At 50.9% G+C, this 26,578-nt stretch overlaps 2 protein-coding genes across 2 annotated transcripts; both read right to left on the bottom strand.

Moving 5' to 3' along the window:
- Nucleotides 1–4,890: 4,890 nt before the first annotated feature.
- Nucleotides 4,891–17,828, bottom strand: SYCE1L (synaptonemal complex central element protein 1 like). Its single transcript, XM_045988534.1, has 12 exons — nt 17,756–17,828; nt 11,606–11,668; nt 9,785–9,844; nt 9,524–9,598; nt 8,927–8,974; nt 8,598–8,652; nt 7,317–7,400; nt 6,988–7,051; nt 6,055–6,124; nt 5,876–5,963; nt 5,514–5,598; nt 4,891–5,311 (listed from the first exon to the last, which is right to left on the bottom strand). Exons 1-12 carry the CDS (start codon nt 17,826–17,828, stop codon nt 5,252–5,254), a joined length of 825 nt encoding a protein of 274 aa, XP_045844490.1. The 3' UTR covers nt 4,891–5,251.
- On the bottom strand, nt 16,465–26,210 carry MON1B (MON1 homolog B, secretory trafficking associated). Its single transcript, XM_045988533.1, has 6 exons — nt 25,880–26,210; nt 25,507–25,664; nt 23,219–23,536; nt 21,875–22,694; nt 21,396–21,543; nt 16,465–19,090 (listed from the first exon to the last, which is right to left on the bottom strand). The coding sequence occupies exons 2-6, from the start codon at nt 25,652–25,654 to the stop codon at nt 18,881–18,883; spliced, it is 1,644 nt and encodes a 547-aa protein (XP_045844489.1). The 5' UTR covers nt 25,655–25,664; nt 25,880–26,210; the 3' UTR covers nt 16,465–18,880.
- Between the last annotated feature and the right edge of the window lie 368 nt (nt 26,211–26,578).

Here is a 26,578-nt window from a genome sequence, read left to right on the forward strand (position 1 = left end):
CAGGCTCTAGGCAGTGGTGGTTTCGGATCCATTGTAGGTCCTCTGGGGTGTAGTCAGGGCGCGGGGGTAGGCGCTGAAGCTCGGGTGCGGGCAGGGCGAGTGCCAGAATTGGTGAAGCTATTGTCGTCTTTTTGACGGCCTCATCCCCTCGTCGGTTTCCCTCAGCCTCCGAGGTCCGGGCAGACTGGTGTCCAGGGACGTGGACAACCGCAACTGCCCGGGGCTTTTGCACGGCCGCCAGCAACGTCTGTACCTCGGAGATTGTGTGGATCTTTTCCTTCCGCTGTAACAAAGCCCCTCTCCCGGTAGATGGCGCCATGCCCATGGACAGTGGCGAAAGCGTAGCGGCTATCGGTGTAGACAGTCACTCCTCTCCCTTCAGCCGGTTCTAGCGCCTCCGCCAACGCAAATCAGCTCGGCCTTTGGGGCTGAAGTCCCCGGAGGGGAAGCGAGGCACTCCAAAGGACATCCCCGCCGTGGTCCACCGCCGCCGCACCTGCCCTTCGAACCCCGTCCATGATGAAGCTGCTCCCGTCAGTGTATCATCCCAACTCACGCTGGGGACAGCGGTGTCCTGGAGGTCGGGGCGCCCTGGGTGATTTCTATCATGATTTCCTGGCAGTCGTGTAGGGGGGCTTCTAGATCCGGGGTCGGCAGCAGGGTGGCTGGGTTTAGGGCAGCTGGTCCGGCAAAGATGATCCGGGGTGGATCTAACAAGAGTCCTTGGTAATGGGTCAGATGGGTCACCAGGGGGGTGTTTTAGGACCCCCTCGAACGCAGGAGGAGTTACTGCTTTCAGATGCTGCCTGAAAGTGAGTTTGTCTGCGTCCTTTACCATTAGGGCTACTGCTGCGATGATCCTTAGACATGGGGGCCATCCTGCTGCAACCCGGTCTAGTCTTTCGGATAAATAGGCACCCGGACACTTCCACGGCCCCAGGCGCTGCATCAGTACGCCTTTCGCTATCCCCCTCCTCTCATCCACGAAAAGGGTGGAGGACTTCAGGGGGTCTGGCAACGCCAGGGCTGGTGCCTTTAAGAGGGCAGTCTTGAGTTCGTCAAAGGCCTTTTGCTGTTTTGGCCCCCAGGCGCAGGGGGCCTTATCCTTGGTTGCCTCATACAGATGCTTCGCTATCTCAGCGTACCCCAGAATCCATAGCCGGCAGTAGCCCGCTGCTTCTAGAAACTCACGGACTTCTTGGGCCGAGGTTGGGACTGGGAGCCAGAGAAGAGTCTCTTTCATGGCCTCTGTTAACCATCTGGTCCCTTCCTTCAATTTATACCCCAGGTCAGTGACTGTCTTCCTGCATATTTGGGTTCTTTGCGCTGGCCCGATAGCCCAACTGTCCCAGCTGCTGGAGGCGGTCTCCAGTGGCCCGTCGGCACTCGGCCTCAGTGGGGGCTGCCAGGAGCAAGTCATCTACATATTGCAGGGGTGTAGCTGAGTCATGGCTCCCGCAAAACGAGTCCAAGTCCTGATTTAAGGCTTCATTAAACAGCGTTGGAGAGGTTTTGAAGCCTTGTGGTAGTCTAGTCCAGGTCAACTGTCCGGGAGTTCCCGTGTTGCCATTCATTCAAAGGCAAAAATGTGCTGGCTGTTGGGTGCCAGGGCTATGCTAAAGAAAGCATCTTTTAGGGCTAGGGTGGTGTACCAAACATGTGAAGGTGTAAGGGTTGGGGACTGCGGGGTGGATGTCTTCTATCCTCTTATTTACCTCCCTCAAGTCCTGGACTGGCCTGGAGTCTTTCCCCCTTGGTTAATGGGAAGGAGCAGGGTGTTCCAGGCAGAGTGGCAGGATTTGAGTATCCCCGCTTCTAAGAGACGATTAATGTGTGGGGTAATCCCCTTTCCAGCCTCAGCGGACATGGGGCATTGGCGGACCCGGATAGGCTGGGCCGAGGCTTTGACTTCGACCACTACTGGTGCCCGGTGGGCCGCCAGACCCATACCTGCTATTTCTGCCCACGCCTGAGGGTATGTTCTAAGCCAATAATCCATTTCCTGGGGCCACTCTGTAGGGGGAGAGGTACCTTGCAGGGCAAACAGGCGATACTCATCCTCGAGGGACAGGGTCAAGACATGAAGGGGCTGCCCCTGGCCGTCCATCACTTTGATGCCGTCCGCTCAAAGTGGATAAGGGCCTGAACTTTCGTTAGGAGATCACGCCCCAGCAAGGGGGCCGGGCATTCAGGGATAACTAAAAAGGAGTGGGTCACTTGGTGGCGGCCCAAGTTCACCTGGCACCTACTGGTCCATGATAAGCCTTGGACCCAGTAGCTCCCTGCACCAGGCTGGTTTTCTGAGACAGGGGCTCCGTAGGCTTGTTTAAAACTGAGTACTGGGCTCCTGTGTCCACCATGAATCCCACTGGTTTCCACTCCACATACACAGTTACCCAAGACTCGGGGAGGGGGCCTGAGTCCTGTCCCCCCTAGTCACTGTCCCTTCCGGCTAATAGGACCCGGGCGTCTTTGCCAAGCGTGGCAGCCCCTCCCTGCTGTCCTTTGCGGTTAGGGCACTCCTTTTTCCAGTGCCCGTATTCCTTACAATAGGCACATTGTTCTCTGTCTAGTTTAGGTCGGGGGCGTACAGGGCCTGCCTGACCAAAATTTGGTCCGGCCCGACCCTGGACTCCTGTCAGTAATATTTTAGCTATTTCCTTCTGGTTCTTCCGGTTTTCCTTATGCTGGTGCTCTCTATCCTCCTGTCGAATTTTTTCTTGTAATTCCTGATTTTCCTTCCTAATTCTATCCTCTCTTTCCTCCGGGGTCTCCCGAGTGCTGAAAACCCTTTCTGCCACTTTCATCAGATCCCGGACGGTCATTTCCCCCAATCCTTCCTGCTTATATAATTTCTTCCTAATATTTGAGGCCGCCTGGTTTATAAAGGACATAATCATAGCTGACTGATTTTCCTCTGTCAGGGGGCTAGCGGGGTATACTGTCTATAAGCATCATAGAGGTACTCTAAAAACACGACCGGGCTTTCATTTTCCCCTTGCATTACAGCTTTCACCTTAGCCAAACTGGTGGGGCGGCGTGCAGCCGCTCAGAGACCTGCCCTAAGAGTCTGGTGGTAAACTTGGAGACGCTCCCTACCTTCCGCCTTCCCAAAGTCCCAATCCGGTTTATTCAAGGGGAAGCACTCATCAATCAGGTTCAGCAACGTTGTCATTGTCGCCGGGGACATTCTTTCTGGCCTCAGTGAGGATTCGCTGGAGCTCTTCAGTAGTAAACAAGGTCTTTTTTTTTTTTTAATTTTAAGATTTTATTTATTTATTTGACAGAGAGAAATCACAAGAGAGGTAGGAAGAGAGAGAGGAAGGGAAGCAGGCTCTCCGCTGAGCAGAGAGCCCGATGTGGGACTCGATCCCAGGACACTGAGATCATGACCTGAGCTGAAGGCAGTGGCTTAACCCGCTGAGCCACCCAGGCGCCCCGGTAGCAAGGTCTTAAGGAGCTGCTGACAATCGTCCCAGGTGGGGCTAAGTGTTTGCATAAGAGACTCAAATAGGTCAGTTAAACCCTTTGGGTCTTCAGAAAAAAAGGGGGGGGGATTTAGCCTTCCAGTTATACAGATAGCTTCTTGAAAAAGGCCAACACTGGTAAGATCGCTCCCATTTGGGCCAGTACCTCCCAGGGCCCGAACGGGGAGAATAGGCGCCCCGGCTGAGGTGGAGGACGGTTCCTCTTCCGGGGTCTCCTCCCTGTGCCTGCGGGGCCTTAATCCCCTTGTTGGTCCCTGGGTTGGAGGTGGGGGCAGCTGACCGGGAGGCGGATGAGTGAGGGAGCTTGGGAGGGCGGCTGCCTCAGGTTGGAGCGGCGCCACAGGCGCGTATGGAGGGGGGTTTCTTCTAAACCTAGGTCTATCAGGGAGGGGTACAGGTCCGACCCTTCCTGTAAGACGGGTTTCTTGGATGGGCTCCCCGGGAGTTTCGGGTGGGCCGTAAGATCGGGTGCAGTCCGATGCTGGGGGGCCCGAGAGACGGCCAGCACCTGGGGGAGGGGGGGGTGGCGATCTCCCGGCTTCTCGGGGACAAATGGTTGCAGTCAGGAGGGAGGACTTTCCACCAAAGCCTGCCACAGGAAAATACAGGGATACTGGTCCGGGTGGCCCTGTAGTCCGGGCCAGTTGATCACATCTCGGACTTTCTTAATAATGACCAGAGAAAAGGTCCCCTGGGGTGGCCAGCCCACCTTAAAAGTAGGCCATTCTGCAGAGCAGAGGGTATCAAACTTACCTTTTTTTACTTCCACGCCAAGATTGTGAGCCTTGGCGCGGATCTCAGGGAAGTGGTTCAGGAGCAGGGTCTTAGGCCTTACCCGAGCCTGTCCAATTATTATTACAAAACGAAGCCAGGAAAAGACAAGAGACACAAAGCCAGCAAACACACAAATTCGAAACGAGTTTTCTAACACCCACCGGCCGGTCAGCCACACCACATCCACCGGCACCGTCCCACTCACACAACACTCAGGATCCTTACCTGGCCGTCCAAACGGCATCCACTGTGGACATCGTTCTGGCACCCTTTCGGCGGGGACGTCTCCCGCGACTTCCAGAAATGGAGCCTCCAGGGTCGCAACCCTTTCGCCCACCCAGATGAGAATTCTCTACCAGATCCAGATAGGGACCTTCAGTCCCTCCAGGTGAGAACTTTAAGTTCTCCAGACGGAGGTGGCCAATCCTCCTTCCGCGGTTCCTTTAGTTAAACCTCGGTATGGGAGAGTTGTCTGTCTCTGAGGAGGGTCTTAAATCTCGGTGGAACCGCAAATGTTAGGATACGGAGTCGACCACCCCTCAATGAGACAGAGAACACTCTCGATAATGCAAGTCACAAGCGAGGTTTATTTCCAGCTAGCTGGGGTCCTTGTAGAAACATCGGGCAGATACTCGGACCCCAGCAAGCTGGAAATAAACCTCTCTGTGTGACTTGCATTATCGAGAGTGTTCTCTGTCTCACTGAGGGGTGGTCGAATCCGTATCCTAACACACCCACCCACGTGTCCTTCGTGACGCTCAGGAACGTTCACGCAGCTTCCTGGTCCTCCACGCGGTTGTGGGCGGAGCCGGGAAGAAGCCCCGCCCAGAATGCCTGGACACGCCCCCGGCCTGTGGCGAGCACCAAGACTCCACCCCCAAGACCCGGGAATACAGACTCAGGCAGGAGGTGGAGGAAGGTACGAAATCCTCGCCTTTATTTCTTGGCCGGCCTCGAAGCGGGTAGGGGTGAGGAGCTTCGAGAGGGTCCTATTGCTCTGGGGGCGGCTCCAGGTCCTCGCTGAGGGCGCCGGGGCGCTCGGGGCAGGCCTGCGGGAGCCGCAAGTCAGGCTGCAGACCCCGGCTCCCGAGAGCGCTGGCGTTCGCGCACGCGGGCCGGCGGCTGCCTTTACCCCACCCGTCACGTCCCCCGCCGGGGCGCCCTGCTCCCCACTGACGCTGTCTCCAAGAGACTCCGAGGGCACCCCCGCCCGCCATCTCTGCCCCCTCGCCGCATCGCCGACCTCCCTACCTCTCTTTTGGAGGCCCCGTCCTTTGGCGTGCAATGAATTTGGGCAGAACCCTGGCCCCCGAATTTCTCCAGCTCCGCCCTCAGCCTGGAGAGCAGATGGCGCGGAGAGGAAGAAGAGAACGAGAGTGGAGCGGCGCGGGGAGGAAGGCACCAAGATCCCGACAGAGACCTCGGACGCCAAGCGGGCCGGGGCGCGAGCGGCTGGGGTACAAGGGGCGCCGCACCCCAGAGGCCCCCCACCCACTCCAGAGCCAGGCCTTCGTGGGGGGCGGCTGGAGGCGGTGCCGGGGGAAAGTCGGCTCATTGTCTTCGCCCCACTCCTTGCTCCTTCCCTTTCGCCCCATGCTCTCTGGCCCACTCACCCATCATTCACCGCCCGGGCGTTCCCGACCTCGGGTGGCGAACTCAGCTGCAGCTCCACCTCCTCTAGCTTGGCCCGCGCCAGTTTCTCTGTGGGTGGGCGGGGCGTCATGGGCGGGGCCAGGAGCACTGGCGGGCTAAGCCCCGCCCCCTCGGCCCCAACCCTGCCTACGGGTCCCACCTTCAGCGAGCAACTGCTCTTTGCTGCTCTGCAGGGCGCGTATCTCCCAGGCCAGTCGCTGCTTCAACACCTGCGAGAAGGGAGACCTATCCGTCCGTTTGTCCTCTCAGCCCCCTGGGCAAGCCCTTACTCGTATTATGTCATTCATTCATTCAACTATTAATTCGACGTGCAGTTCCAGCTGTGACCTGGTGGTGGTGGGAACAAATTTCCTCTCCAAAGGCTCCCCATGTCCCCCTATACCTCTCACTAAAATTTCATCTCTTCTTACTCCCCCCATCTTCTACCCGCCTCCCCATGCTCTTCTTCAAATACTCCGGGCACACTTCAGCCTCAGGGCCTTTGCACTGGCTGTTCCTTCTTCCAGGACCATTTGCACCAAAATAGCTGCATGTTTTTCTCTCTTTATGCCTTTATGTCTGCGTTCAGATGTCACCTGCCCAGAGAGGCCTTCCCCACTGACATTACATGATCTAGCTACTTATTTGATCTAGCTACTTGTGTAGAGTCTGAGTGTGCCTCCGCCTGCTCCCAACTATCCTGGGGACAAGCAAATACTTGGCCCCTTTGGCTCCCCACTGTCTCCTCCTTCCTGGAATGTTGCTGGGCACATCCTTCATTCATTCAATGAAGGAATGATCGGACCATGGCCTTTTCAGGGTTCATATTTGCCACTGCAAGGGGAGCAAACTTGAGGTAAGCAGGGAGGAAGCGGGCTGGGTGGCAGATGCTGGCTGTGGCAATGGGGGCAATGGTAAGAGGCGGCTAAATTTAAGGTAAAAGCTGAAGGGCTGAGTAGGTGGGTAAGAGGAGGAAAGAAGTCAAAAACTATCTCACAGAGTTGGGGCGAGCCATGGGTAGACACTGAGCCAATCAGTGGCGACAGTGAAACCAGGAGAGGAGGGGCTGTGGTTGGAGGCAATGATGGCTCACGTGGAATTCCCAGAGGTCCTTGTGCTGGCCCATCACAGTCTCCAGCTGTTCTTCAACGTGTAACCTAAGGGCCAACACCCAGAGATGAGAGAATACATGCTAGGACTGACATCCGGTCTGGCCCAGTCGGGGATTCCTCTGGATGGCCTTTGGGTCTTTGCCCAGTGCTCCCTCTACTAGGAGCCCTTCGATGGGCCTTCTCCTCCAAGCCTTGGTTCCCACAGCTCCTCTTCCAACAAACTCCCTGAAACTCCCTGATGCAAGCCCCACCCCCATGCCAAACCAGCAGCACACTGGGCCGCAAACCCAAGGTTACCCTCAGTAGTTACCCCAGCTGCTTCTCTGTGCAGTTCTCTGTGACCTGAGAGTTAGGGATTGAAATTTGCTCTGTGAACTCCTGCAACATGCTCTTCCTGGAAGGAGAAAGACAACTCTTAGTCATATTCTCTGAATGAGCTCTCACTTCATTCAGCAGGACTGGGGGACAGCAGTGGTCTGTTCACAACCTTCATCGTTCTCCTTTCTTCTGTGACAGAACATGCAGCTTTATGGGCCTCTGTTGAGATGATCACCCTGTCCATCCTGTCCCTCATCAAAGCCTGCCTTCCCAAGACACCTCCGTGAGGGGTTTAGTAGTGTAGCTTAATAGATTCTAAAGTCCCAGCTGGAGGCCTAGATATGCTATGTAACTGCGACCCTGGACAAGTTACTTAACCAGTCTGGGTCTATTTCCTTATATGTAAAATGGTGATAGTGGTGGAAGGCTGACAGTCACCCTTAACTCCTATAATTGTCATTACGAGGACCAGGTAGAAAAATGAACATAAACTGCTCATCACACAGTATGTGTGGTGTGGTTAAGCTTTATCATCAGGTTTTCCCACAGAGTTAAAATCATGGTACACCAGGGTGTGAGAATTCTGGTCACAAGAACCTGTTAGGTAAAGATTCCAAGGCTGGAGAGATGGTTACACGGACAGTAACTGGATGGGTGAATGGCTGAAGAGGTGAGAGCTGGCTGGAGAAATGGTGAGTGGAGGGATGATAGCTGGACAGAGAAATAAAGGAAAGGTTGCTCGAAGGATTGATAGATGTCTGGGTGTATGGTAGGGTGAAGAAATGAACAGCTAGATGAATGGGTGATTGGAAAGATGGAGAGAAGGTGCCCGGATGATTGGATGGATGGAAGGTGATCGGATGGGAAGCTGGAGACATAATGGCTGTCTGGCTGGCCGGAAAAGGATTTCACAGATGTGCGGATGAATGGATGAATGGGTGAGTGGGTGGACAGGTGAGTAAGTGGATGACTGGAGGCCTAAGTGGGCAAATAAATAAACAAATGAATGGATGGTGGAAAAGCTATCAGAATAACACCAGTGGGTGAGATTTATTTAATAAAGAAACGAGCAATGAATGATCCAATGAGTGAGTTAACCTCAACACCACTGTCTGATAGCAAAGATCAGCAGGGAAGTCTCTTGTCTAGCTCCTCCATTTTACAGAAAGGAAAAATGAGGAGTGTGTGTCCAAAGTATATTTTCCCTAGCTCTGGCTCCTTCCTCCCTCAGGTTGGGGAATAAGGCGGGGAAGAGTTGAGCAGGACCTCTTACTTCTGAGCTCCACGTTCCCTCCTCTGGCAGTGCAGCTGGAGGATCCTCAGTGCCTCTGTGGGGAGAAGAAGCAAGGGAACCCTGTGTGACCTCTTGTGGAGTCAAGATTCGGGAGAGGTAATGGGTCCCACATCATGTCACACATTGGAGGGCACTCGGAGGCCTTTAGTGTGTGCTTTGAGTCAAGTGGCAGGTAAGGGAAAGGTCCGAGCAGAGAGGGAAGCACCCCGATTCAGATTTCAGTGGGATTCCTCTGGCTGTTCTAGGAATTGTGGTGTTTTGTGGTTCGAATGCGGTAGAACAATGAAGACAGGGCAGCTGATAAATACCTTGCTTCTTGCTCAAGACCTCCTCTAGGTGCATTTTCTCTCCATTCACTGGAAAACATAATGACACTATGAGCCCCCAGAGGCCACATCCCGTGTCTCCATTGCAACTTCATGCAAAGGCATGTCCAAGTTACAGAAGGTATGGCACCGTGCCAGGGCCGGGGAGGTGTCTCCTTGCCACCCGCACCCATCTCCCACTGGGGACCGTCCTGATCCAGTTTCTCCCGCTCAGTGTCCACATTCTCTGTAAGTGCCAGACGAGTGAAGACCCCGCAGAATGCACAGGGTTTGTACCCATGGGAGAGATGCCCAGAAAGAAGCGCACTGTGTCAAGAGGAGATAAAGGCTTGAAGAAACAAATAAAGCAGGGGAGTGGGAGTGACCGAGGGGTGGTGCTAGTCCATATCTAGAAGGAGTAGATCTGTTAGAAAGAAGTTTGGGCTGAGAGCTGAAAGGAGAGAGAGAAAAAGGCAATCGGGGTTACACAGATAAGGGCACTGCAGGTGGAGGGAACAGCCCATGCGAAGACCCTGAGGTGTGCGGAGAACATCGGCAGTGCTCAGAAGACCTATGGGTCCCTCTTTTGGTCCTACTTACGGGAGTCCAGTTCCCTATGCAGGGTCTCCCAGAGAGCTTGGGCTTCTCCCAGTTCCTCACTGGATTTCTTCTTTGCTGGGCCAAAGAAGAGGAAACTGTGTGAGCGCAGCCTCTAAACCCACTATTCTCTTGCACACTGTGACGCTGCGCACTCATCTTTCAACAACCCAGAGGTGCCTGGATTTTACAGATGAGGAAGTGGAGGCACTCAAAGTTCAGGTTCTTCCTGGCTAGCTAGGAAGTCTAGGTCCTGGGGTTTACCTTGCTGAAGCTCATTAATCCGGTTAATCAGGTCTTCAATCTGTGGCTCCAGGCTTCCCTCTGCAGAGTGAGAGAAAGACTGAGCCAGAGAGGGCAGATGCCTGGCTGTCCACGGCAGAAAGAGATGGGGGGGGGTGTTGGCACAGTGTCTCTGATACTAGCAATCAAAACGCATTTATAGGATGCCTGCTTTGGCTGGGCTCTGTAAGAGGGCCTCGAAGGGTTTGCATTCTGCATGGGCCAGACAGACAGGGATATGAGTGGTCAGTGTGGGTGGCGGTGACTGCTGCAGCTGGAAATAAAGTGAGGCAAGGGGTCGAAGGGTGAGAGGGTAGAAGGTGCTTCTTGATATGGAAGCCCTCCCCCCCACCCGAAGTGAGGAAAGGGAGCCCTGCTGTTCTTCGGGCTGGGGAATATGAGGGGGGGAACCATGCCAGGCGGAGGGACCAGTGCAAAGCTCGAGCAGTGGGAGTGAGCCCCAGCAGTGGGAGTGAGCCATTACCTCGGGACCACATGCCTAAGGTCATGGCCAAGGGACTGGTGTGGCTGATGTGAGTCTAGTGAGCAAGTCGAAAGTACCAGGAGGCCGGGTGGGGGAAAGTGGAGTTGGCAGATCACCCAGGGCTCCTGGGACACGGTGGAGGATCCTAGAAGTAATTTTGAGTGTGCTGGGAGCCAGTGGAGATCTCCCACCTGCCCTACCCTGTTAAAAGCTTAAGTCACTTCTCATCTGATTCTGGTACTGGCCTCATTTGAGAAATGGCGAAAATGCTGCTTTCATCTTGCGGGTGGCAGCTTTAACATTTTCCAGTGACAGAGAGATCATGCTCTCTTTAGAGAACGATCTCTAACTTCCTACAGTCCCAATTTCAGGGCTCTGTATGGAGAAGTCTTCCTCTTCGTCCCTTTTTGGCTTCAAGGTCAGCAGCACGGAGTTGGGGCAAAAGCTTCCCAACCCTTGCTGGATCTCACTACCCACCCCTGACACTCTGGAGTTAATAAACTCAAGCCGTTGATTTTCTGAGACCACCAGCTCCCATCTCCCATCCCATCTCCCATCTCACTTCTAGTAGAGTGCATGATCTCCAAGGTGCTGATTATGACTTAACACATTCCTGAGGGGCCTCATTTTACTGGAGACAGTCATGGTAACTCTGCATTTCTAGTCCTGTAATTTCTCCACCTAATGTTAGCCTAGGCAGCAGCACCAATGCATATTGGTGGCCATAGCGGGCAGGGGCGTGCCAGGCTGGAGGAAGGAGAGGTTCTCTTTTCTTTGGGACAGACCGAACAGACCAATGGGTCATAGTATTTTAGCTGCAGATGGCCTGGTCTGGGGGTCAAACCTCAAACCTAGCCAGCACTGTGCCCCAGCCCCCAGGCAGGCTGGCTCCTAGGCCCCCTCACGGAGGGAAGCGAAGTGTAGCCATTTGCATGGCCATTTGCCATTTGTGTGTAAAAAGGGAGGACAAAGAGTACACACCCAGGAAGGTATTTTTTTTTTTTAATCTCTGGAAAAATACCTAAGAATTTTTAAAATAGTTGCTGCTAGCCCTTGAGCCAGGGACATGGATGGCTGGTGTGTGTGTGTGTGTGTGTGTGTGTGTGTGTGTGTGTGTGTAAGAGAGGAGGGTTTTCCATTCCCTTATACTTCTTGAATTTTCAAGCTGTACTTTAGGTGCAAAGAATTAAATTGTATAAGGGGGAAAAAGTGCAGTGGGATAACTTCCCAGGGTTGTTGAGCTGAGGGGGCTAATTTTGAACCACATCTGCCTGCCTCAAAACCCCAGGCTGAGCCTCAGACGCAAGGAGACACATGACCTTTCTGCAGCCTTTTCACCAATGCCAGCAGGTCTTCAGCCGTCGTCAAAGGCTTGGTCTGCTCTGCAGAGATGAAAACCAGAATTACAGGATGGCGGAAAGGTCCAGGCCTATCTGGGAAGGGAGGAAGAAAGGCGCAGGGAGTTCTGCAGAAACCCTGAGCTGGAACTGAGGACAGGCTGTGGGGGTGGGCAGGTTTCCAGCCAGAGCTCCTGCAGGACCCTGTCCCCTGCCCCCTGAGCTTTCTGATGTGTATTGGATGAATCAGGACTCCTAATGGTTAGCTTCTCCTAAAAGGTCAAAGGACACCACAGGCATCCCCTTAATGAAATGAAACTCAGGGTGAGAGAAGGGGATGCGTTTTTGCTGCTGCTGTTTAAAATCAGTATGCAGTTCCAACCGATGCAGCCGGCCAGAAAGACCGCGTATGGATTTTTAAAAAATCATTATAGGTCACAATTTGCAAATTCTTAAAGAACGACGGGTGTAAGGAATGGTTATTGCTGACATCGAAAAAAGACAACCAGACACTGTGAGCCTCCTTGTGGAAGAACACACCGCTCATGAAGGATTCTTGCCAAAAACCAAACCAAGCCAGCCCGGGAAGCTTACCAGGCTTCTATACCTGAATATCAACCAGAAGAAATAAAAGGGGCAGAGAAACATATTAAATGACCCTATAGGGATACAGATGCTGGCAAAAGCCACAGGGCAATTTGGTTTCTTCAAGAAATAAATTGCAAAGAAAAAAAAAAAGAGGGAGAGGGGAAACTCTATTGATTAAAAGAGACTTGGCATATATATATATATATATATATATATATATATATATATATATATGATTCAGTTGTAGGAAAAGACCTTATTTGGATCCTGATTCAAAGACCCTTTTTAACCATATACACGTCTACATGTATTTAATGTGAGTCTGTATTACTTTAAAAATTATAACAACGACAAAAGCCCCACACGAAAAATGTTAACATCGTAAACTCTTGAAATCAATGAGGAAAGGTCAAGGTCCAGTGACCCACTCCTCTCCAAGAACACGGTGCAGAGAAAATGAAAGGCAGCTCTACAACGCACATGAGAGTCCTAAGGTTAGGGAAAAGATGCTTACTCACGGGAACGTACAGTGCAAAGTCCCTCCTCCTCAGACCCTAAGTTCCTCACTTCCCCTTCACAGAGATCATTGGTGTTATAAGCTGCTTGTTGTCTGGTTGGAGATAATTCAATTCACATCCAAGCACAAGTCCACTCTTGCTTTTTAAAGTGGTGGTGTGTCGCACATGGTGCCTACATCTTGTATATTTCATCTGACAGTGTATACTGGTGATGGTTTTATTCTTTTTAGTGGCTTCATAGTAGTCCACGGAATGGACAGACAATAATTTAAGGGAAGTCCCCTACTGATAGATACTCAGGCTGCTTCCCTTCTTTTGCTGTTACAAACAAGGCCACAGTGACCATCTGTATTAGTTCTTCTTGGGCTGCCACAAGAATGTACCACAAAAAGGGTCTTCCTTCTGTGTGTGTCTTCACCTGGCATTCTGTGAATTTCTGTATATGCAAAAGTTGCCCTCTTCTTCTAAGGATACCAGTCATTGGATTAGGGCCCATCCTAATCCAGAAGGACTTTATTGGTTTTTTAAAAGATTTTATTTATTATTAGTAAATTATTATTAATAAATTATTATTTATTTATTTTTATTTATTTTATTTATTTGACAGACAGAGATCACACGTAGGCAGAGAGGCAGGCAGAGAGAGGGGGGAAGCAGGCTCCCCGCTGAGCAGAGAGCCGGATGCGGGGCTGGATTCCAGGACCCTGAGATCATGACCCTAGCCAAAGGCAGAGATTAACCCACTGAGCCACCCAGGTGCCCCAGAATGACTTTATCTTAACTAGTTATACCCACAAAGGCCCTCTTTCCAATTAAGGCCACATTTTAAGGGACTGATAGACATAAATTTGGGGGAGGGACAAAACTGAATTGTGTATTCAACCAGAAAAAATCCCCATGCATACTTTTTGTACATATATATGAATATATTTACTGGATAAATGCCTACTAGGCCACCTGCTGGATCAGAGAGCATGTGTATTACTAAATTTGACTGGTTTTATGAAATTGCTCTCCCGTGTTCAAGCAGGCCCATAAAAATTTCCTTTCCCGTACTCTTAGCAGCCAAGTATGTTTTCCAACTTCTTCATTTTTGCCAATCTGATAGGTAAAACTAGTATTACATTTCAACACTTTTGGTAGTAAATATCAAAAAAATTACTCAAATCCTCTAATCCTCTACATTCCCTATCTAGGAGGAATCTATCTCCGGGGAATAAATGATGGCAGGCAAGTTGTTTCTTATTTCTAATCTTACAAACAGAAGCAATCTAAAGATATTTTAGTTAAATATGGCATGTTCATAGGATGAAATCTTTTTTAGCCATGAAAAATCAAGTTGTAGGGAGCTGGGTGGTGCAGTCGGTTAGGTGTCCATCTCTTGGTTTCTGCCTGGGTCATGATCTCAGGGTCATGAAATTGAGCCCCATGTCAGGTTTCACACTCGGTGCAGAACCTGACCAAGACTTTCTCTCCCTCTTCCTCTCCCCTTGGCCCCACCCACTCTCTCACTCCCTCTCAAATAAATAAATCAATCTTTAAAAACGAATCATGTTGGGGCGCCTGGGTGGCTCAGTGGGTTAAGCCGCTGCCTTCGGCTCAGGTCATGATCTCGGGGTCCTGGGATCGAGTCCTGCATCAGGCTCTCTGCTCAGCAGGGAGCCTGCTTCCCTCTCTCTCTCTCTCTCTCTCTCTGCCTGCCTCTCTACTTGTGATCTCTCTCTGTCAAATAAATTAAAAAAAAATAATAAAATAAAATAAAAACGAATCATGTTATAAATCAGGCGTTTTTAACCTGAGCTTATTGGGTTTTGTTAAAATGTTTGCTGGTATGTTCGCTTTCTTTGCATGTCTTGTCTCAAATCATTTACAAATTACTATGCGTTAATTTAACTCTGCATTTGAACTTTTGACTATTTAATAAACAACTGTAGAAAAACATGGATAAAAAAGTAACAGCTTCCTCTCAGGAACACCTTCAATGAGTCACTCCCCTTCCTAGAGGTAACTGCCGCCAACAGTTTGGTGAACACCCTCAGATCTTTTAGTAAAATGTATTTCATGTATTGCTTTTTTACTTTCTTACCCAAAAAACATTCACACACTACAAAATACGTGAAGTTAAAATCGAAACTTCCCCTTCTCTCCTTGGCTCTAAATCTTACTGCCTTTCTCTGATAAAATCAATAATAATGGATATGTCTCTTCTTGAGACTTTTTTTTACAATACTCTTAATATTGGGAATAAGGGACACCTGGGTGGCTGTCACTTAAGTGTCTGCCTTCGGCTCAGGTCATGATCCCAGGGTCCTGGGATCAAGTCCCACATCAGGTTCCTTGATCAGTGGGGCGCCTGCTTCTCCCTCTGCCAATGCCTACCACTCCCCCTGCTGCTCTCTGTCAAATAAAGAAAATCTTTTAAAAATATATTTGGAAATGAAACAAAAAAATTAAAGCTATTTTATTAACAGGGAGAAGTATTTGTCATTTTTTTGGTAGTATTTCAAATGAAAATTTCTAAACATCCATGAAAATAGAGAGGACACCATGATGAACTGTGATTATGCATTGCTAAGATCTGATAACTATTACTTTTATCCATATTGGCTTCGACTGTTTTTTCTGTGCTGAAGTATTTTCAGGCAAGCTGTATGTTTTATTACATTTCATCCCCAGATACTTCACTAAGAGTCTCAACTACTTGAGGTCGTTTTTAGATAACTCCACTCCTGTCATCCCACCGACAAGATTAACAGTCCTCATGTAATATCATCCAGTCATCAATGTGATTTCTCGATTGTTCCCATGTCTTTTACAGCTGGCTTTTGTAACCATTTCTGCAAAAGCTCCATCTTCGCTTTTCCTCTCCACTTCATTTCTAGTCCAAGTGATCATGAGTGATCAGTAAATCTCTTAAATAACCCAACTAACGTCTTGATAAAAGTTTCTGAGAAGTCCGGATTACAAAACAGCCTGTACAGCATGAGTCCCTTTTAACATTTTATTTTGAAATAACGTCAGATGTACATAAAAGTGGTAGAAAAAGGCCACAGTGCTCCTATTTGCCTTTGTATTGGATTTCTCGTTTGTGAGCATTTCTGTACCATATATTGCTGGCATCATGGCCCATTATTCCTTAATATTCCAGTGTATATTTCTAATATACAAGGGACTCTAACCAGGTAAACACAGTATAACCATCAAAACTGGGATGTTAATATTGATCCACATTAAAATATGATCCTTGGATGCCATTCAAAATTTCCCCTTCTCTATTTTAAAATGATATAGTGCTACATTTTCCTGAAAAAAAAAAAAAAAACAAAAAAAACAACCCCACAAAAATCCCTCCACCTTTGCACACCCCTAGAAATATTAAGTCCCTTGTTAAGAGTCATCAGTTAGGCCTTTAGCCTTCAGATACTGTGCAACATACCTAGGGCTCTTGCTGACACTGCCCCTCTTTTTTTTTTTTTTTAAATCCCAATTCGCTTTTCTCTCATAAAAGTATGATCACCTTTGAAGCTGATTCTGTGTCAATAAGTCGTGATCTTACTCTTTTAAAAATTCATTTTTAATTACCTTTTTTTTTTTTCCTACTGGTTAAAAAAAGGTCCACCACCCAGGCATTCCACAATAGGCGTGGATATATCTAAATCTGGACATTTCCCTGATTGCTCTTTGTTCTGCTTCCATCAACAACACTGTGATGATCCCTCATGGTTCACACATCTGTACATTCCCTGATTACCAAGCATGGTGACTAAAGAGATGGAATAGCATTTTAGATGCTAAAAATATCCTGCCAAACCGCTTCTAGCAAAGCCTTTACTGGTCAGTTCTGAGGGAGGCAAGAGAGACCCTGTTTTCCCACACCGTAATCAATATTAATTCATCCCTCTCTTTTTAAATCCAATTTCAATGGGCTAGAAATGCTAACTTACATGCTTTTCAATTTTCTCCAATGCTGGTGAAGTTAATTATGACTCCAATTTTGACTAATTTGAAAGCTGGATACTAAAATAGGTTTCAGCATAATTGCTACTATTTTAAGCGCTTTAGCAAGTGCTTAATATATGAGATCTATTTGCATCTGTCTTCTTTCTGAATGTCCTTTGTTGAAAGCTGGCCCTTGATGCCTAGCCCTAACCTGAGAGCTCTTCCTGTTAAATTACTGTTCATACAATTAAAAAAAAATTAATAAGCACCTACTATCTGCCAAGCGGGCATTGTTTTAGGTGCTAGAGAAGTAACAATAAACAAGTGAATAATCGTAATTATTGTTGACATCTGCATAGATAGATCTGAAAAGATGCAGTCCAAATGACATTGATACAGTGGTTTGAAGAGTGTGCATGAAGAGGGGCAGAGATCAGTCAGAGGGCAGAAAGTCAGAGCTGTGGAGACAGGAGTGGGCCTTCACCACGTTATTTGCTGTACTTTGGTACATTTCAAAAATGTCTACAATTAAAATAAAAAATGTTAGTGACATAGCGGTGGTCACCGAATTGGGAGGTTTCCTTCTTCGGGCCACGCTACGATTTCTAATATCTCTAGGTCCGCCCCCTGCCCCTTGCTGGGGTGTGGTGGTGTCACTATCAACCAAGGGCCCCAGAGCGACGCCGGGCACGGGCGAGGCCACTGGATTCAGACTCGAGTCCGTGGGAGATGGGATGTGGGCTGGGTGTGAAATGGTACTGGGGAACTACTGCGCTTCTCCTCCGTGCGACAGGAGCCGGTGACTTTTGAGACGACATCCGTCTCCATGTTTTGTCTCGGAGATACGGATTGAAATATTGAGTCGACTGTTCCTTCGAAACACTTAAGCCAATGTGCCCGATAAAGCGCAGTTAATCTAGATGATGACAAGATGCCCGTTATTTTTCTCCCCTTTGGTGAACGGGTTTGTTTTTATAAAAAGCTTACATTTTTCCTTTTTTTAGTACTGCTATTACTATGTCGTCACCGTGACGGGACAGGGCTCTCTCCCTTCCGCCGCGCCCAGAGGCTGGCTCGCCCTTCCTACCTTCAGCCTCCTCGGCCTCCTTTACCAATTCCGGGGGCTCCATTTTCAAAGGCTCCAACCTGCCGTTTTCCATTTTCCAACGCGGGGTTTGCGCTTGCGTACACCTTGGATGACGATTGGTCAAAAAAAACAAAAACCAAAACCAAAACACCAAAAACCTACGTGAGCGCGCACGCGTGCAGCGCGCGTCGGCCCGTCAGTTGACTGGGGCGGAGCAGCACGGAGGTTTCCGCTCTAGGGAAGCGCAGCCCCAAGCCCCTGAACGAGTTAGCGCGCATGCGTACACCCCGAGGTCCGCCAACTCTACTGTAGGGCACGACCCGGTCCTGGTCCGTTGAGAAGGGAGTGGTGTGCCCACGCACATGAACTCTAGGTAGGCCTTTCCCTCTCCGGGTTGCTACGTGCGGGTTGGAAGTACGAGACGCACATACGTGAACTGTGCAGCGGTACCCAAGAGTTCGAGTCCCCTTTCGTTCACAGAGCCTCGCGTGACAGCCGATGCGAGGTTCTCTGCACTTCACATGTGAGTTCAACGAGCCTCAGAAGCCGAACGCGCCTCCCATGCACACTGACTGGATCTCAGCCCGGTGTGAAGTCAGTCAGGTGTTCTGCCAAGAAGGCCACCTTCACCAGCAGCAGCCAACAGTGACAGGGGTCACTTCTGACCGGGTGACGATGAAGTAGGTGAAGGGCAAAGGAATGTCCTTGTCGAAACTGATTTGAGGTCTTTTAGGTACGGTTTCTTTCTTAAAGCCTTTCATAAAGGCTGGCCATGCATTCCCAATTCCAGACTCCCTGTGGACCACCCAAAGGGACCCTGGCCAACCCTGGACACTCAGGGCTCACAGCCCACCCGGAGGCCCACTCCTGCTGCAGGACAGTGGGTGTGGTGCCCAGGACTGGAGGAGACAGCCCCTGACAAAGGGATGTCATCCAAGTGGAAGAGGTGGGGCAGAGGGAGAGCAGGGCAGAGGGGCCTAAGGATGTCCCCAGAGCTGGAGGAGCATCACCGGGCTGGGGAAGCAGCCTTTCCTGTGTCCTCCTGCCCCATTTCCAGGTTGGAGACAGAAGGTAAAAGCCAAAGGTGGTGCTTCTCAGCACGGCCCAATCTAAGAACTCTGCCACTCAAGGTCCAGTGAACAAGCCATTATGGGAAGGCTGGTCTGTAGAGGCAGCTGGAGCAGCCGGGGGTGTGGAGTACTTGGGTGGGTAACGGATGAAGAGTCGATCCTCCTCTTTCTTCACCCAGCGCAGGAGTTTGGTCACTACCAAGATGGCACCTGCCTTTGTCACCAGGGGGCTGAGGCAGGTATAGAGTTCAAATTTGGAAGTGACCTGCGGGTTTGAGAGGAGACAGAGTTAGTTAGGCCGGAACTGGCCGTGCCCTGTCCTGTCCACCCCACCTGGACCCATGCTTGTCTCGTTTCGAAAACACACAAGGCGAGGGTTCCCACCTGGTGCTACGTCACCGTGGGCCAGGGGTTTTCAGTAGGGCCAAGGAATCAGCTGAATCTAGTGGCTTCAGCTGGGTAATGCTGGCTGTGTGTGTGTGTGTGTGTGTGTGTGTGTGCGCGTGCACGTGCATGCATGAGCACACATACTCCCTGGATGTCAGTTTGCTCACCTGTGGACCGGGTATAACAACAACAGTGCTTAGCATTTACTGAGCGGTTGTTGTATACAAGGTTCTGTTCTAAGCTCCACATAACTGTTTCATCCTTTGTAGCCGGGGCATAATAGGAGGATTAATTCCATTTAATCCTTACACCAACCAGAGAGACCTAACCTGACCAGGTCACTTCTGCATCACCTCTCACTGCTCTTCCCCTCGCTTACTCTGTTCCAGCCACTCTAACCTCTCCTTGCTATTCCTAAAACATACAGGTTCTGTCTCACCTTACAGCATTTGCACGGTCCTTTCCCTCTCCATCTCTTCAGTGAGTCATCCCCTGACAACCCAATTTAAAATCCTGGGCCTACAATAGCTTGGTTTTGAAATGCCATCCTCCACCAAAAGTACACGGGCTCCTTGGACAAATGGCTGATTCCAGGACTGGCACAGAGAAAGTACATGATGAGCCTGGAACATCGTGTGCCAGAAAACAGGAATGCTCAAACAGTGATAGAGACATATAAAAAAGAAACAGCGCTCACCCCGGCTACATTGAGATAGTTTCAGCACCAAAATCAATGACAGGAAAGGCTTTTAGTCCACTGACTTAAAGAAACATCCATGAGACCATATTGATATAAAATTAAAAATTCAACCAATTAGTAGGGGGAGGAAGAGTTCTTTCATATAGAAGTAGAATGTCAAATAATAAATGTGGAAGGGATGATATAGTTCAAAAATCACCACGTGGCAAACACCAGAGTAATAACTGTTGTGGACAAGAATCATTAATGGCTATTAAAATTAGTGAATGAAAGTGTGATGAAAAACAGAAACCTGACATAATCCCCAGAAGATGATTACGAGTTAAAGGGGGAAAACACTACATAGTGCAGAAATCTGGGAGACACCACCTTAACCAAGTGACCTAAGTTACATCAGCAGTGGGACGAACCTGACATTGTGGATCTCCGGATCTGGGGCAAGGGGGGCATATCACTCACTCTTATGATATTCTTGCCAAAAATGCCTGGCCTTAATTTAATCATAATAAAATATAGAAAAACCCAAGTTGAGGGACATCCTACAAACTAACCAGCTGGTACTCTTTTAAAAAGTATCCAGGATATGCAAGAAACGAGACTGAGAAAGGATTCTACAATAAATGAGACTGAAGAGATAATAGGTACCAACATATGATCCTGGGCTGGATTCTGGACCAGTTAAAGGACATTAGTGGGACAACTGGTGAGATCTGAATGAAGTCAGAGGATTAGATGTTGTATTGATGTTAATTTCCTGATTTTTTTAAAGCTCCTGTGGTTAACATCTGGAGAAACCAGGTGAGGGTCCTATTTGTAGTAATTATTTATACCATTTTGCAGCTTCCTTGTAAGTCTAAAATTGCTTGGAAATGAAAGTTAAAAAAACTTAAAAATAATAAAATCCTTAGGTGAGAACAATGCCTCATACCCAATAAGCGTACAATGAATGATTTAATACATGTCTGCCAGCTGGCAGAGCCTGAGGGAAGGTGCCGTTTCCAGTGGGGTCACCTTGGCCAAACTCCCTGAACAGCTGACCCTTAGCAGACCCATGGGAAGTGAGGAGAGGAACCCTGAAGCCCCCAGGGGAGGACACCCTGGTAGAAGGCACGGCCTGGGACCAAGCCTGTGGTCTTCAAGAGTGCTGGGGACTCCCAAAGCGAAAAATGAATTGGCAGAGAGATATACGGGAGCGTTACTGGGAAAGCAACAGGCACACTGATGGCTGTTAATGGGACCTCTTCCCAGTTGAGGATGCTGTACTGGTGGCTAATGGGGGAACAACGAAGAGAACAGCGGTACAGGAGGGCTGTAGACTGTGCAATCCTTATGGGTTTCAAAGATACGTGTGTAATGGTAGGAAGAGCGACGCGGGCCAAGGCATGGTGTGCCTCATGGCGGCTGTTGTGGTCAGAGGGGATAGAGTGGAGGGAAAGGGGGCGTGAAGTCAGGAACGAACTCTTTCCGGCCCCTGCCGACTCACCCAGGCCAGCAGCGTCTCCCTCTCGGCCACGTGGTAAATGAGGCGCAGGGGCCTGGAGGCGCTGTGGAGGCGCGCGTGCAGCCGGTGGTACAGGTCGGACAGGCGCTGTCGCTCCTCCTCTCTGCTGTACGGGGCATCCAGCTCAGGGCTGCAGTGATGAAGGCAGGGGAGGCCAGCGTCAGTCAGAGGCTTGCTTGGCCGGCCCATCTCCCCTCAGTCTAGGGAGTTCAATGAAATGAAGGAGCCCAGCCGCCCCCATTAGACTTGAGGTTTCTCAGTGGTTGGAGGTCCAGCTACTAAGGGGCCTCCTCGAATACTGGCGCCCTCTTCTTCATCAGAATACGGGATTCCTCAGTGGACAGACACCCATTCTATCCCATCCTTCTAGAGAATGCCTGGCTCTCTCCCACCTCTTGTCTACGAGATGCTGGATCTCAGGCCTTCCTGCCCAGCCAATTGCCCACAGGGTCAGGGCCTACCTGGTAAACTGGGGCAGCTGGCGGTGATGGTCGGGGATATCCAGTGGCTTATAGAGGAAGTGCCGGAGGCCCGGGGCCCCCACAGCCTGCACGCTGTAGGCAGGAGCACTGGCTGATGGGGCATTGGAGAAGCTGGCCGCCTCCCCCAGGGCCCGCATGGCACCAAGGGCATGCATGCCCTCTTCAACCAGGCGCCGGCAGGTGGCCATGTCATGGAAGGCCTCAGGGTCAGTGCCAAGCAGCAGCAAGCACACGGGCATGGCGTCCAGGCGCGCCACGTAGGCGTAGAAGAAACCATCCGGATTGAAGCGGGGCAGGCACACGGGTGCCCACGCCTCCCCCGCGGCAAAGGCTGGCGCCCCCACCCAGTCGAGCAGCAGCTGCAGGTCGGCGGGGTCCAGCCGGCACTCGGCTAACACAGTCCGCTCCTGGGCCGCCGTCACCAGTCGACCTCCGATGGCCAGCACCGAGAGAGCCAGGCCGGGCGCCGTGCACCGTCGCAGCAGCGCACCCAGGGCTTCGCGCAGTGGGCGGGCCAGAGGCACACAGCGCACGGCGCCCAACAGCAGGGCGCCGGGGTCCCGCTCCACACTGTCCAGAAGTCGGTCTAGCGTACGCTCCGAACCGGCCAGCAGACGGCGGAGGTCGTAGTTCTGCTTGCGCGCGAAGATGCGGGCCACGCTTGCACGGGTCAACGTGCTCACGATCTGTGCGTGCACGGCCAGCAGCTCCCCGCGGAGCTGGGCTGCCGACTGAGGAGTCCTCGACACAGCCACCAGCAGCAGTGGGCCCTGCTGTAGGAACACCAGCTTGTGGTCCTCTGGGGGAGGGAAGGGGGGGCAGGGGGTAGAGAGGGGTCAGCGGCGACTGGCGGCGTCAGGCAGGGCTCTGCCGCTCTTTCCCTGAACACACGCACTCCTGGCCAAGCTCACGTGGTCACTCGGCGGTACACTGGGGCGGGGATAAGGACAGCTTGGGGGAGTCTGGATTAGTTGCAGAGACACGATGGGACGGTGAGGGAATCAGGTTAGACACAAAGCATGGGTCAGGGGACAACAGAGCAAGGACTGACATGGAACCTAGAGACACCCAACTCCGCCACAAAACTAAGCCCCCAAAGTCACGCTTTCAGACAAACCAGAAGTATCTAGTGACTCAGATCCAGGTGTGTTAATCGCTCAGAACCCAGCAGGCCAGACAGTCAGACAACAACAGATCCTGGCCAGCCATCCGCATACACGGACTTGCCCCCGGCTGCCTGGACAACCTCCCAGGCAGCCGGCCGGCCAGTCAGCCATCTTCCCAGTCACCATCCCCTGCTCCGCCTCCTCCTCCTTTGCTCACCAGCGTAGATGGCGCGGATGGCATCTCCTGCGCTCTGCACGAAGGACACGAGGGCCGTCATCACACCCATGGTCGTCGACAGTGCCTCCACACTACCGTACCTTGAGTAGATGGGCTTGCCTGCCTCGCTCAGCACAAACACGTGCTTTCGCTTGCTGCGCCAGTCCTCATCACTGGGGTCCCCAGAGCCACTCTCGGCGCCGCCCACGGGACTATTCTCTGAGGCTGCAGGATCCCAAAGCCCACAGTTGCATGAGGGGGCCTCTGATTGGAGCAGTGGTGACAGCAGGCCGGGTGGCTGATCCTTCGTCTCGGATTCTGAAAGGGAACACCTGGTGGGTCGTCTGGCTGTGGACTCCCCTTAACCCCATGTGCCCAAGGACTTACCAGATCTCTACCAGCGCCCCCCACTGACCCCTGATGCTGACAGAGACCCCCAGGTGTCCCCTTAGCCCCTCAATGACCTCCACACGATCCCCCTAAAGCCCCATCTGTCATTACTAAGCCCTCTAACTCCCTAGAGACCGTTTATTCTCCTTTCAATAACTGCCACTTTCAAGTCTTCAAAGCACGCTATTGCTTCTGAATGACCATTATTAATAACTTCATCTTCAATAATCCCCCATGAATACCTCTGACCCCTCTTATATTTTCCTCGTATCAACTACTCACCTCTCATTGGCCACCATGATACCCACTAATATCTCCACAGTCTCTCATTTAAATCATTCCCCTGCCCCAGCCCTCCCTAATATCTTATTTATTCTCATGAATGTTCACTGATCCCTAATGACCTCATTGACTCTTCTGGTCAGCCATGTATATTTTTGGTGATAACCACTAATTCTCCCAATGACTGCCATGAATGTCCACTAGCACCCAGATCTTTAAGCCTCCCCTAACCCCCTATTTACTACCACTTGTGTTCACTAACATTCCAATTATTCCATTAATATCACTAATACCTAGGTCTGCAATGACCTCCAGTGACTACCCTGACACACAGTATGTTTTACCCCATGTGCACTCCACTCCCCACCATGACTACCATTGACCTCTACTAACATCCAAGGCTTCAAATAACCTCTCTTGATTCACCTGACCCTCTTTTATTTCATTCTCCCATCTCCCCTAATGACTACTATTAATTTCCACTAATATCCAGGACTTCAATGACATCCTCTGACTTCCCTGACCTCCTGTTGTTTTCATTGATAATCCACTCCCCTCCTTACAATATCCCCCATAACATAGACTAACACACAGGACTCTAATAATGACCTCCATCTCCCCTACTCGTGACCATCATTAACAATCAGCAATAAAACCCACGAATGCCCCCTACTGATTCCCTTGACACCCCCCCATTTATTCCAGTCAATGTCCACTGATCTTCCATTGACAACCCTTATTTCAACAATTTTCCTATAAAATCCTGATAACCTCATATTCCCTCATTCTTTGATAGACATTTGCTTATCCCCCATGTCCTCCTCCCAGTTACCTTCCCAAGAGCTGCCATTACTTGCCAATAATTCCCAAATTCTCAGACAACCCTCACCCACACCCTTTATTCTCAGTGCTGTCCACGCATCCTTCCTGATAATGCCACCAACATCCACTCATTCCGAAGCGGTCCATGTGCACTGATTCCGCAATGACTCCCAATGAGTCTCCACCAAATACCTATATACACATCGACCTAGGTCTTCAAATACCCTCCTATCGGTCATCTGACTCTCCAGATAATCTCACTGATGTCCACTGCTACCTCACCGGTGATCACCATTAACATCTACTAATTTCTGTTTCCTTAAAGACTGCCACCAACAACTCACCACTGACTTCCTCAAAGATGTAAACACTGAATGTGCATTTTTCACCACTGATCCCCTTTCCCACCTCAATGACTTAAGTAACACCCTCGCCTCAAAAGACACAGACTTTTAAATAGTTCCCCTTTGACTGTATCGACTTTCTTTTGGTCATTCATTGACCTTAACATCCTAAATCCCCGATGCCCCTCGTTGGCCCCAACTGACCTCTGATTCTTCAAAGGCCTGAACTCAGACCAAGTCCCCAGTGAACATCACACTGACACCCACTGATTTCATTTCTCAACGAGTTAACCTACATTGTGTGTCCACCATGGCCTCCTACTAATCCTGCTATGCTCTAAACTACTTTCCTGAGTCCCAAAAGACTCATCGCTGGCCCTCCTCTGACCTCCCCCAACAATGACACCCTCTAGGTATTCTTTCCAAGACCCTGGTGAGAGGAGGGCACACCTGTTTTCTCCAGGTCCCCGTCCCCAGGATCCGGCCGGGCCTCGTGAACCTCTCCATCCTCTCCAGCCTCCTCACTGGGGAACCGAGTGTCCTCCAAGTCCTCCGCGTCCCCAGGGGCTGGGGCAGTAGTGTCTCCTCCAGCCTCCATCTGCACATCCCTGTGGGGTAAGGGAATTGAGGGTGACAGGCAGCAAAAGAAACTTCTTAAAAGCCTGTACTGAGCCTGGACCCCTTGAACACATTCCTAGTGCTTGTTTCCCCTCGGGTTTCAACAGGATGAGACAAGCAAAAACATGACCAACTACTTGCACCCTCCAAGATTTCCCGAAAAGGAGGTTCTAATGAGCTTCAGCAGATAAAGAGACATAAACACCTGTTTTAATCCCGTATTCCAATTGGCCGGGTACCATCACTTCCCAGGCAGCGGCAGCATCACGCTTCCGGGTGCGGCTGCCGTCTTGCCACACTTCCGGGTACGACGCCGCTCTGAAGACGCTTCCGGCTGCGGCGCTTTATTCGCTCTCCGCCGCGCAGCAACCCGGTCTCCCGCCGCACGCTGGTCTCCCCTCACCGTTGAGATGACGCGCGCCGCTCCCGGATTTACGTCGGTCTGGCTGGAGACCCGGTGCGCCGCCTAAGCTCTCCTTTCACCGCACTGGCTCGCAGGGCTAACACCGGCGAGCCGGGCAGCCTCCCTTACAGTAGGCTGTCGGCGTGACGGGGGCGCGGCTCTCGTTCAGCCAATCCGGAGCCAAAGGGCTTCCCTTTTGGCCCAATCAGAAGAAGTCAGCTCTCCTCCTGCGGTTCCGCACCGAGGCGGGCAACGCCGTATCTCCACCAATACTGTGCTCGGCATTGCTATTGCACCCGCCCATCTTGACTGACATATCCCTGAGCCCAATTGAAGTCTCGAGGACCTTCACAGCCGGTCAGGATAGATACCAATGTCCGGCCAATGGGCGTGCTCCTCCCAAATGGAGGCGACTTCATCCTCCCTAATCCACCTGAAAAGCGATGGGGTGAAATAATTGACGGACAGTCCCCTTTTCCAATCAGAGCGCTGAGCGCAGCC

Source organism: Meles meles, chromosome 19 (genome assembly GCF_922984935.1).
Source record: "Meles meles chromosome 19, mMelMel3.1 paternal haplotype, whole genome shotgun sequence".
Classification (NCBI taxonomy): domain Eukaryota; kingdom Metazoa; phylum Chordata; class Mammalia; order Carnivora; family Mustelidae; genus Meles; species Meles meles.

Excerpts from the sequence above, each read along its gene's own strand:
- SYCE1L (XM_045988534.1), bottom strand. The coding sequence starts at position 17,828 with ATGGAAAACGGCAGGTTGGAGCCTTTGAAAATGGAGCCCCCGGAATTG. Across the intron at positions 6,125-6,987 it reads AGGACCTCTGGGAATTCCAC|GTGTTGAAGCAGCGACTGGC; the intron begins GTGAGCCATCAT and ends CCCTTCTCGCAG. Across the intron at positions 5,312-5,513 it reads ACGGGGCCTCCAAAAGAGAG|GCCTGCCCCGAGCGCCCCGG; the intron begins GTAGGGAGGTCG and ends CGGCTCCCGCAG.
- MON1B (XM_045988533.1), bottom strand. The coding sequence starts at position 25,654 with ATGGAGGCTGGAGGAGACACTACTGCCCCAGCCCCTGGGGACGCGGAG. Across the intron at positions 22,695-23,218 it reads CATCCGCGCCATCTACGCTG|AGGACCACAAGCTGGTGTTC; the intron begins GTGAGCAAAGGA and ends TCCCTCCCCCAG. Across the intron at positions 19,091-21,395 it reads GGGAGACGCTGCTGGCCTGG|GTCACTTCCAAATTTGAACT; the intron begins GTGAGTCGGCAG and ends TCAAACCCGCAG.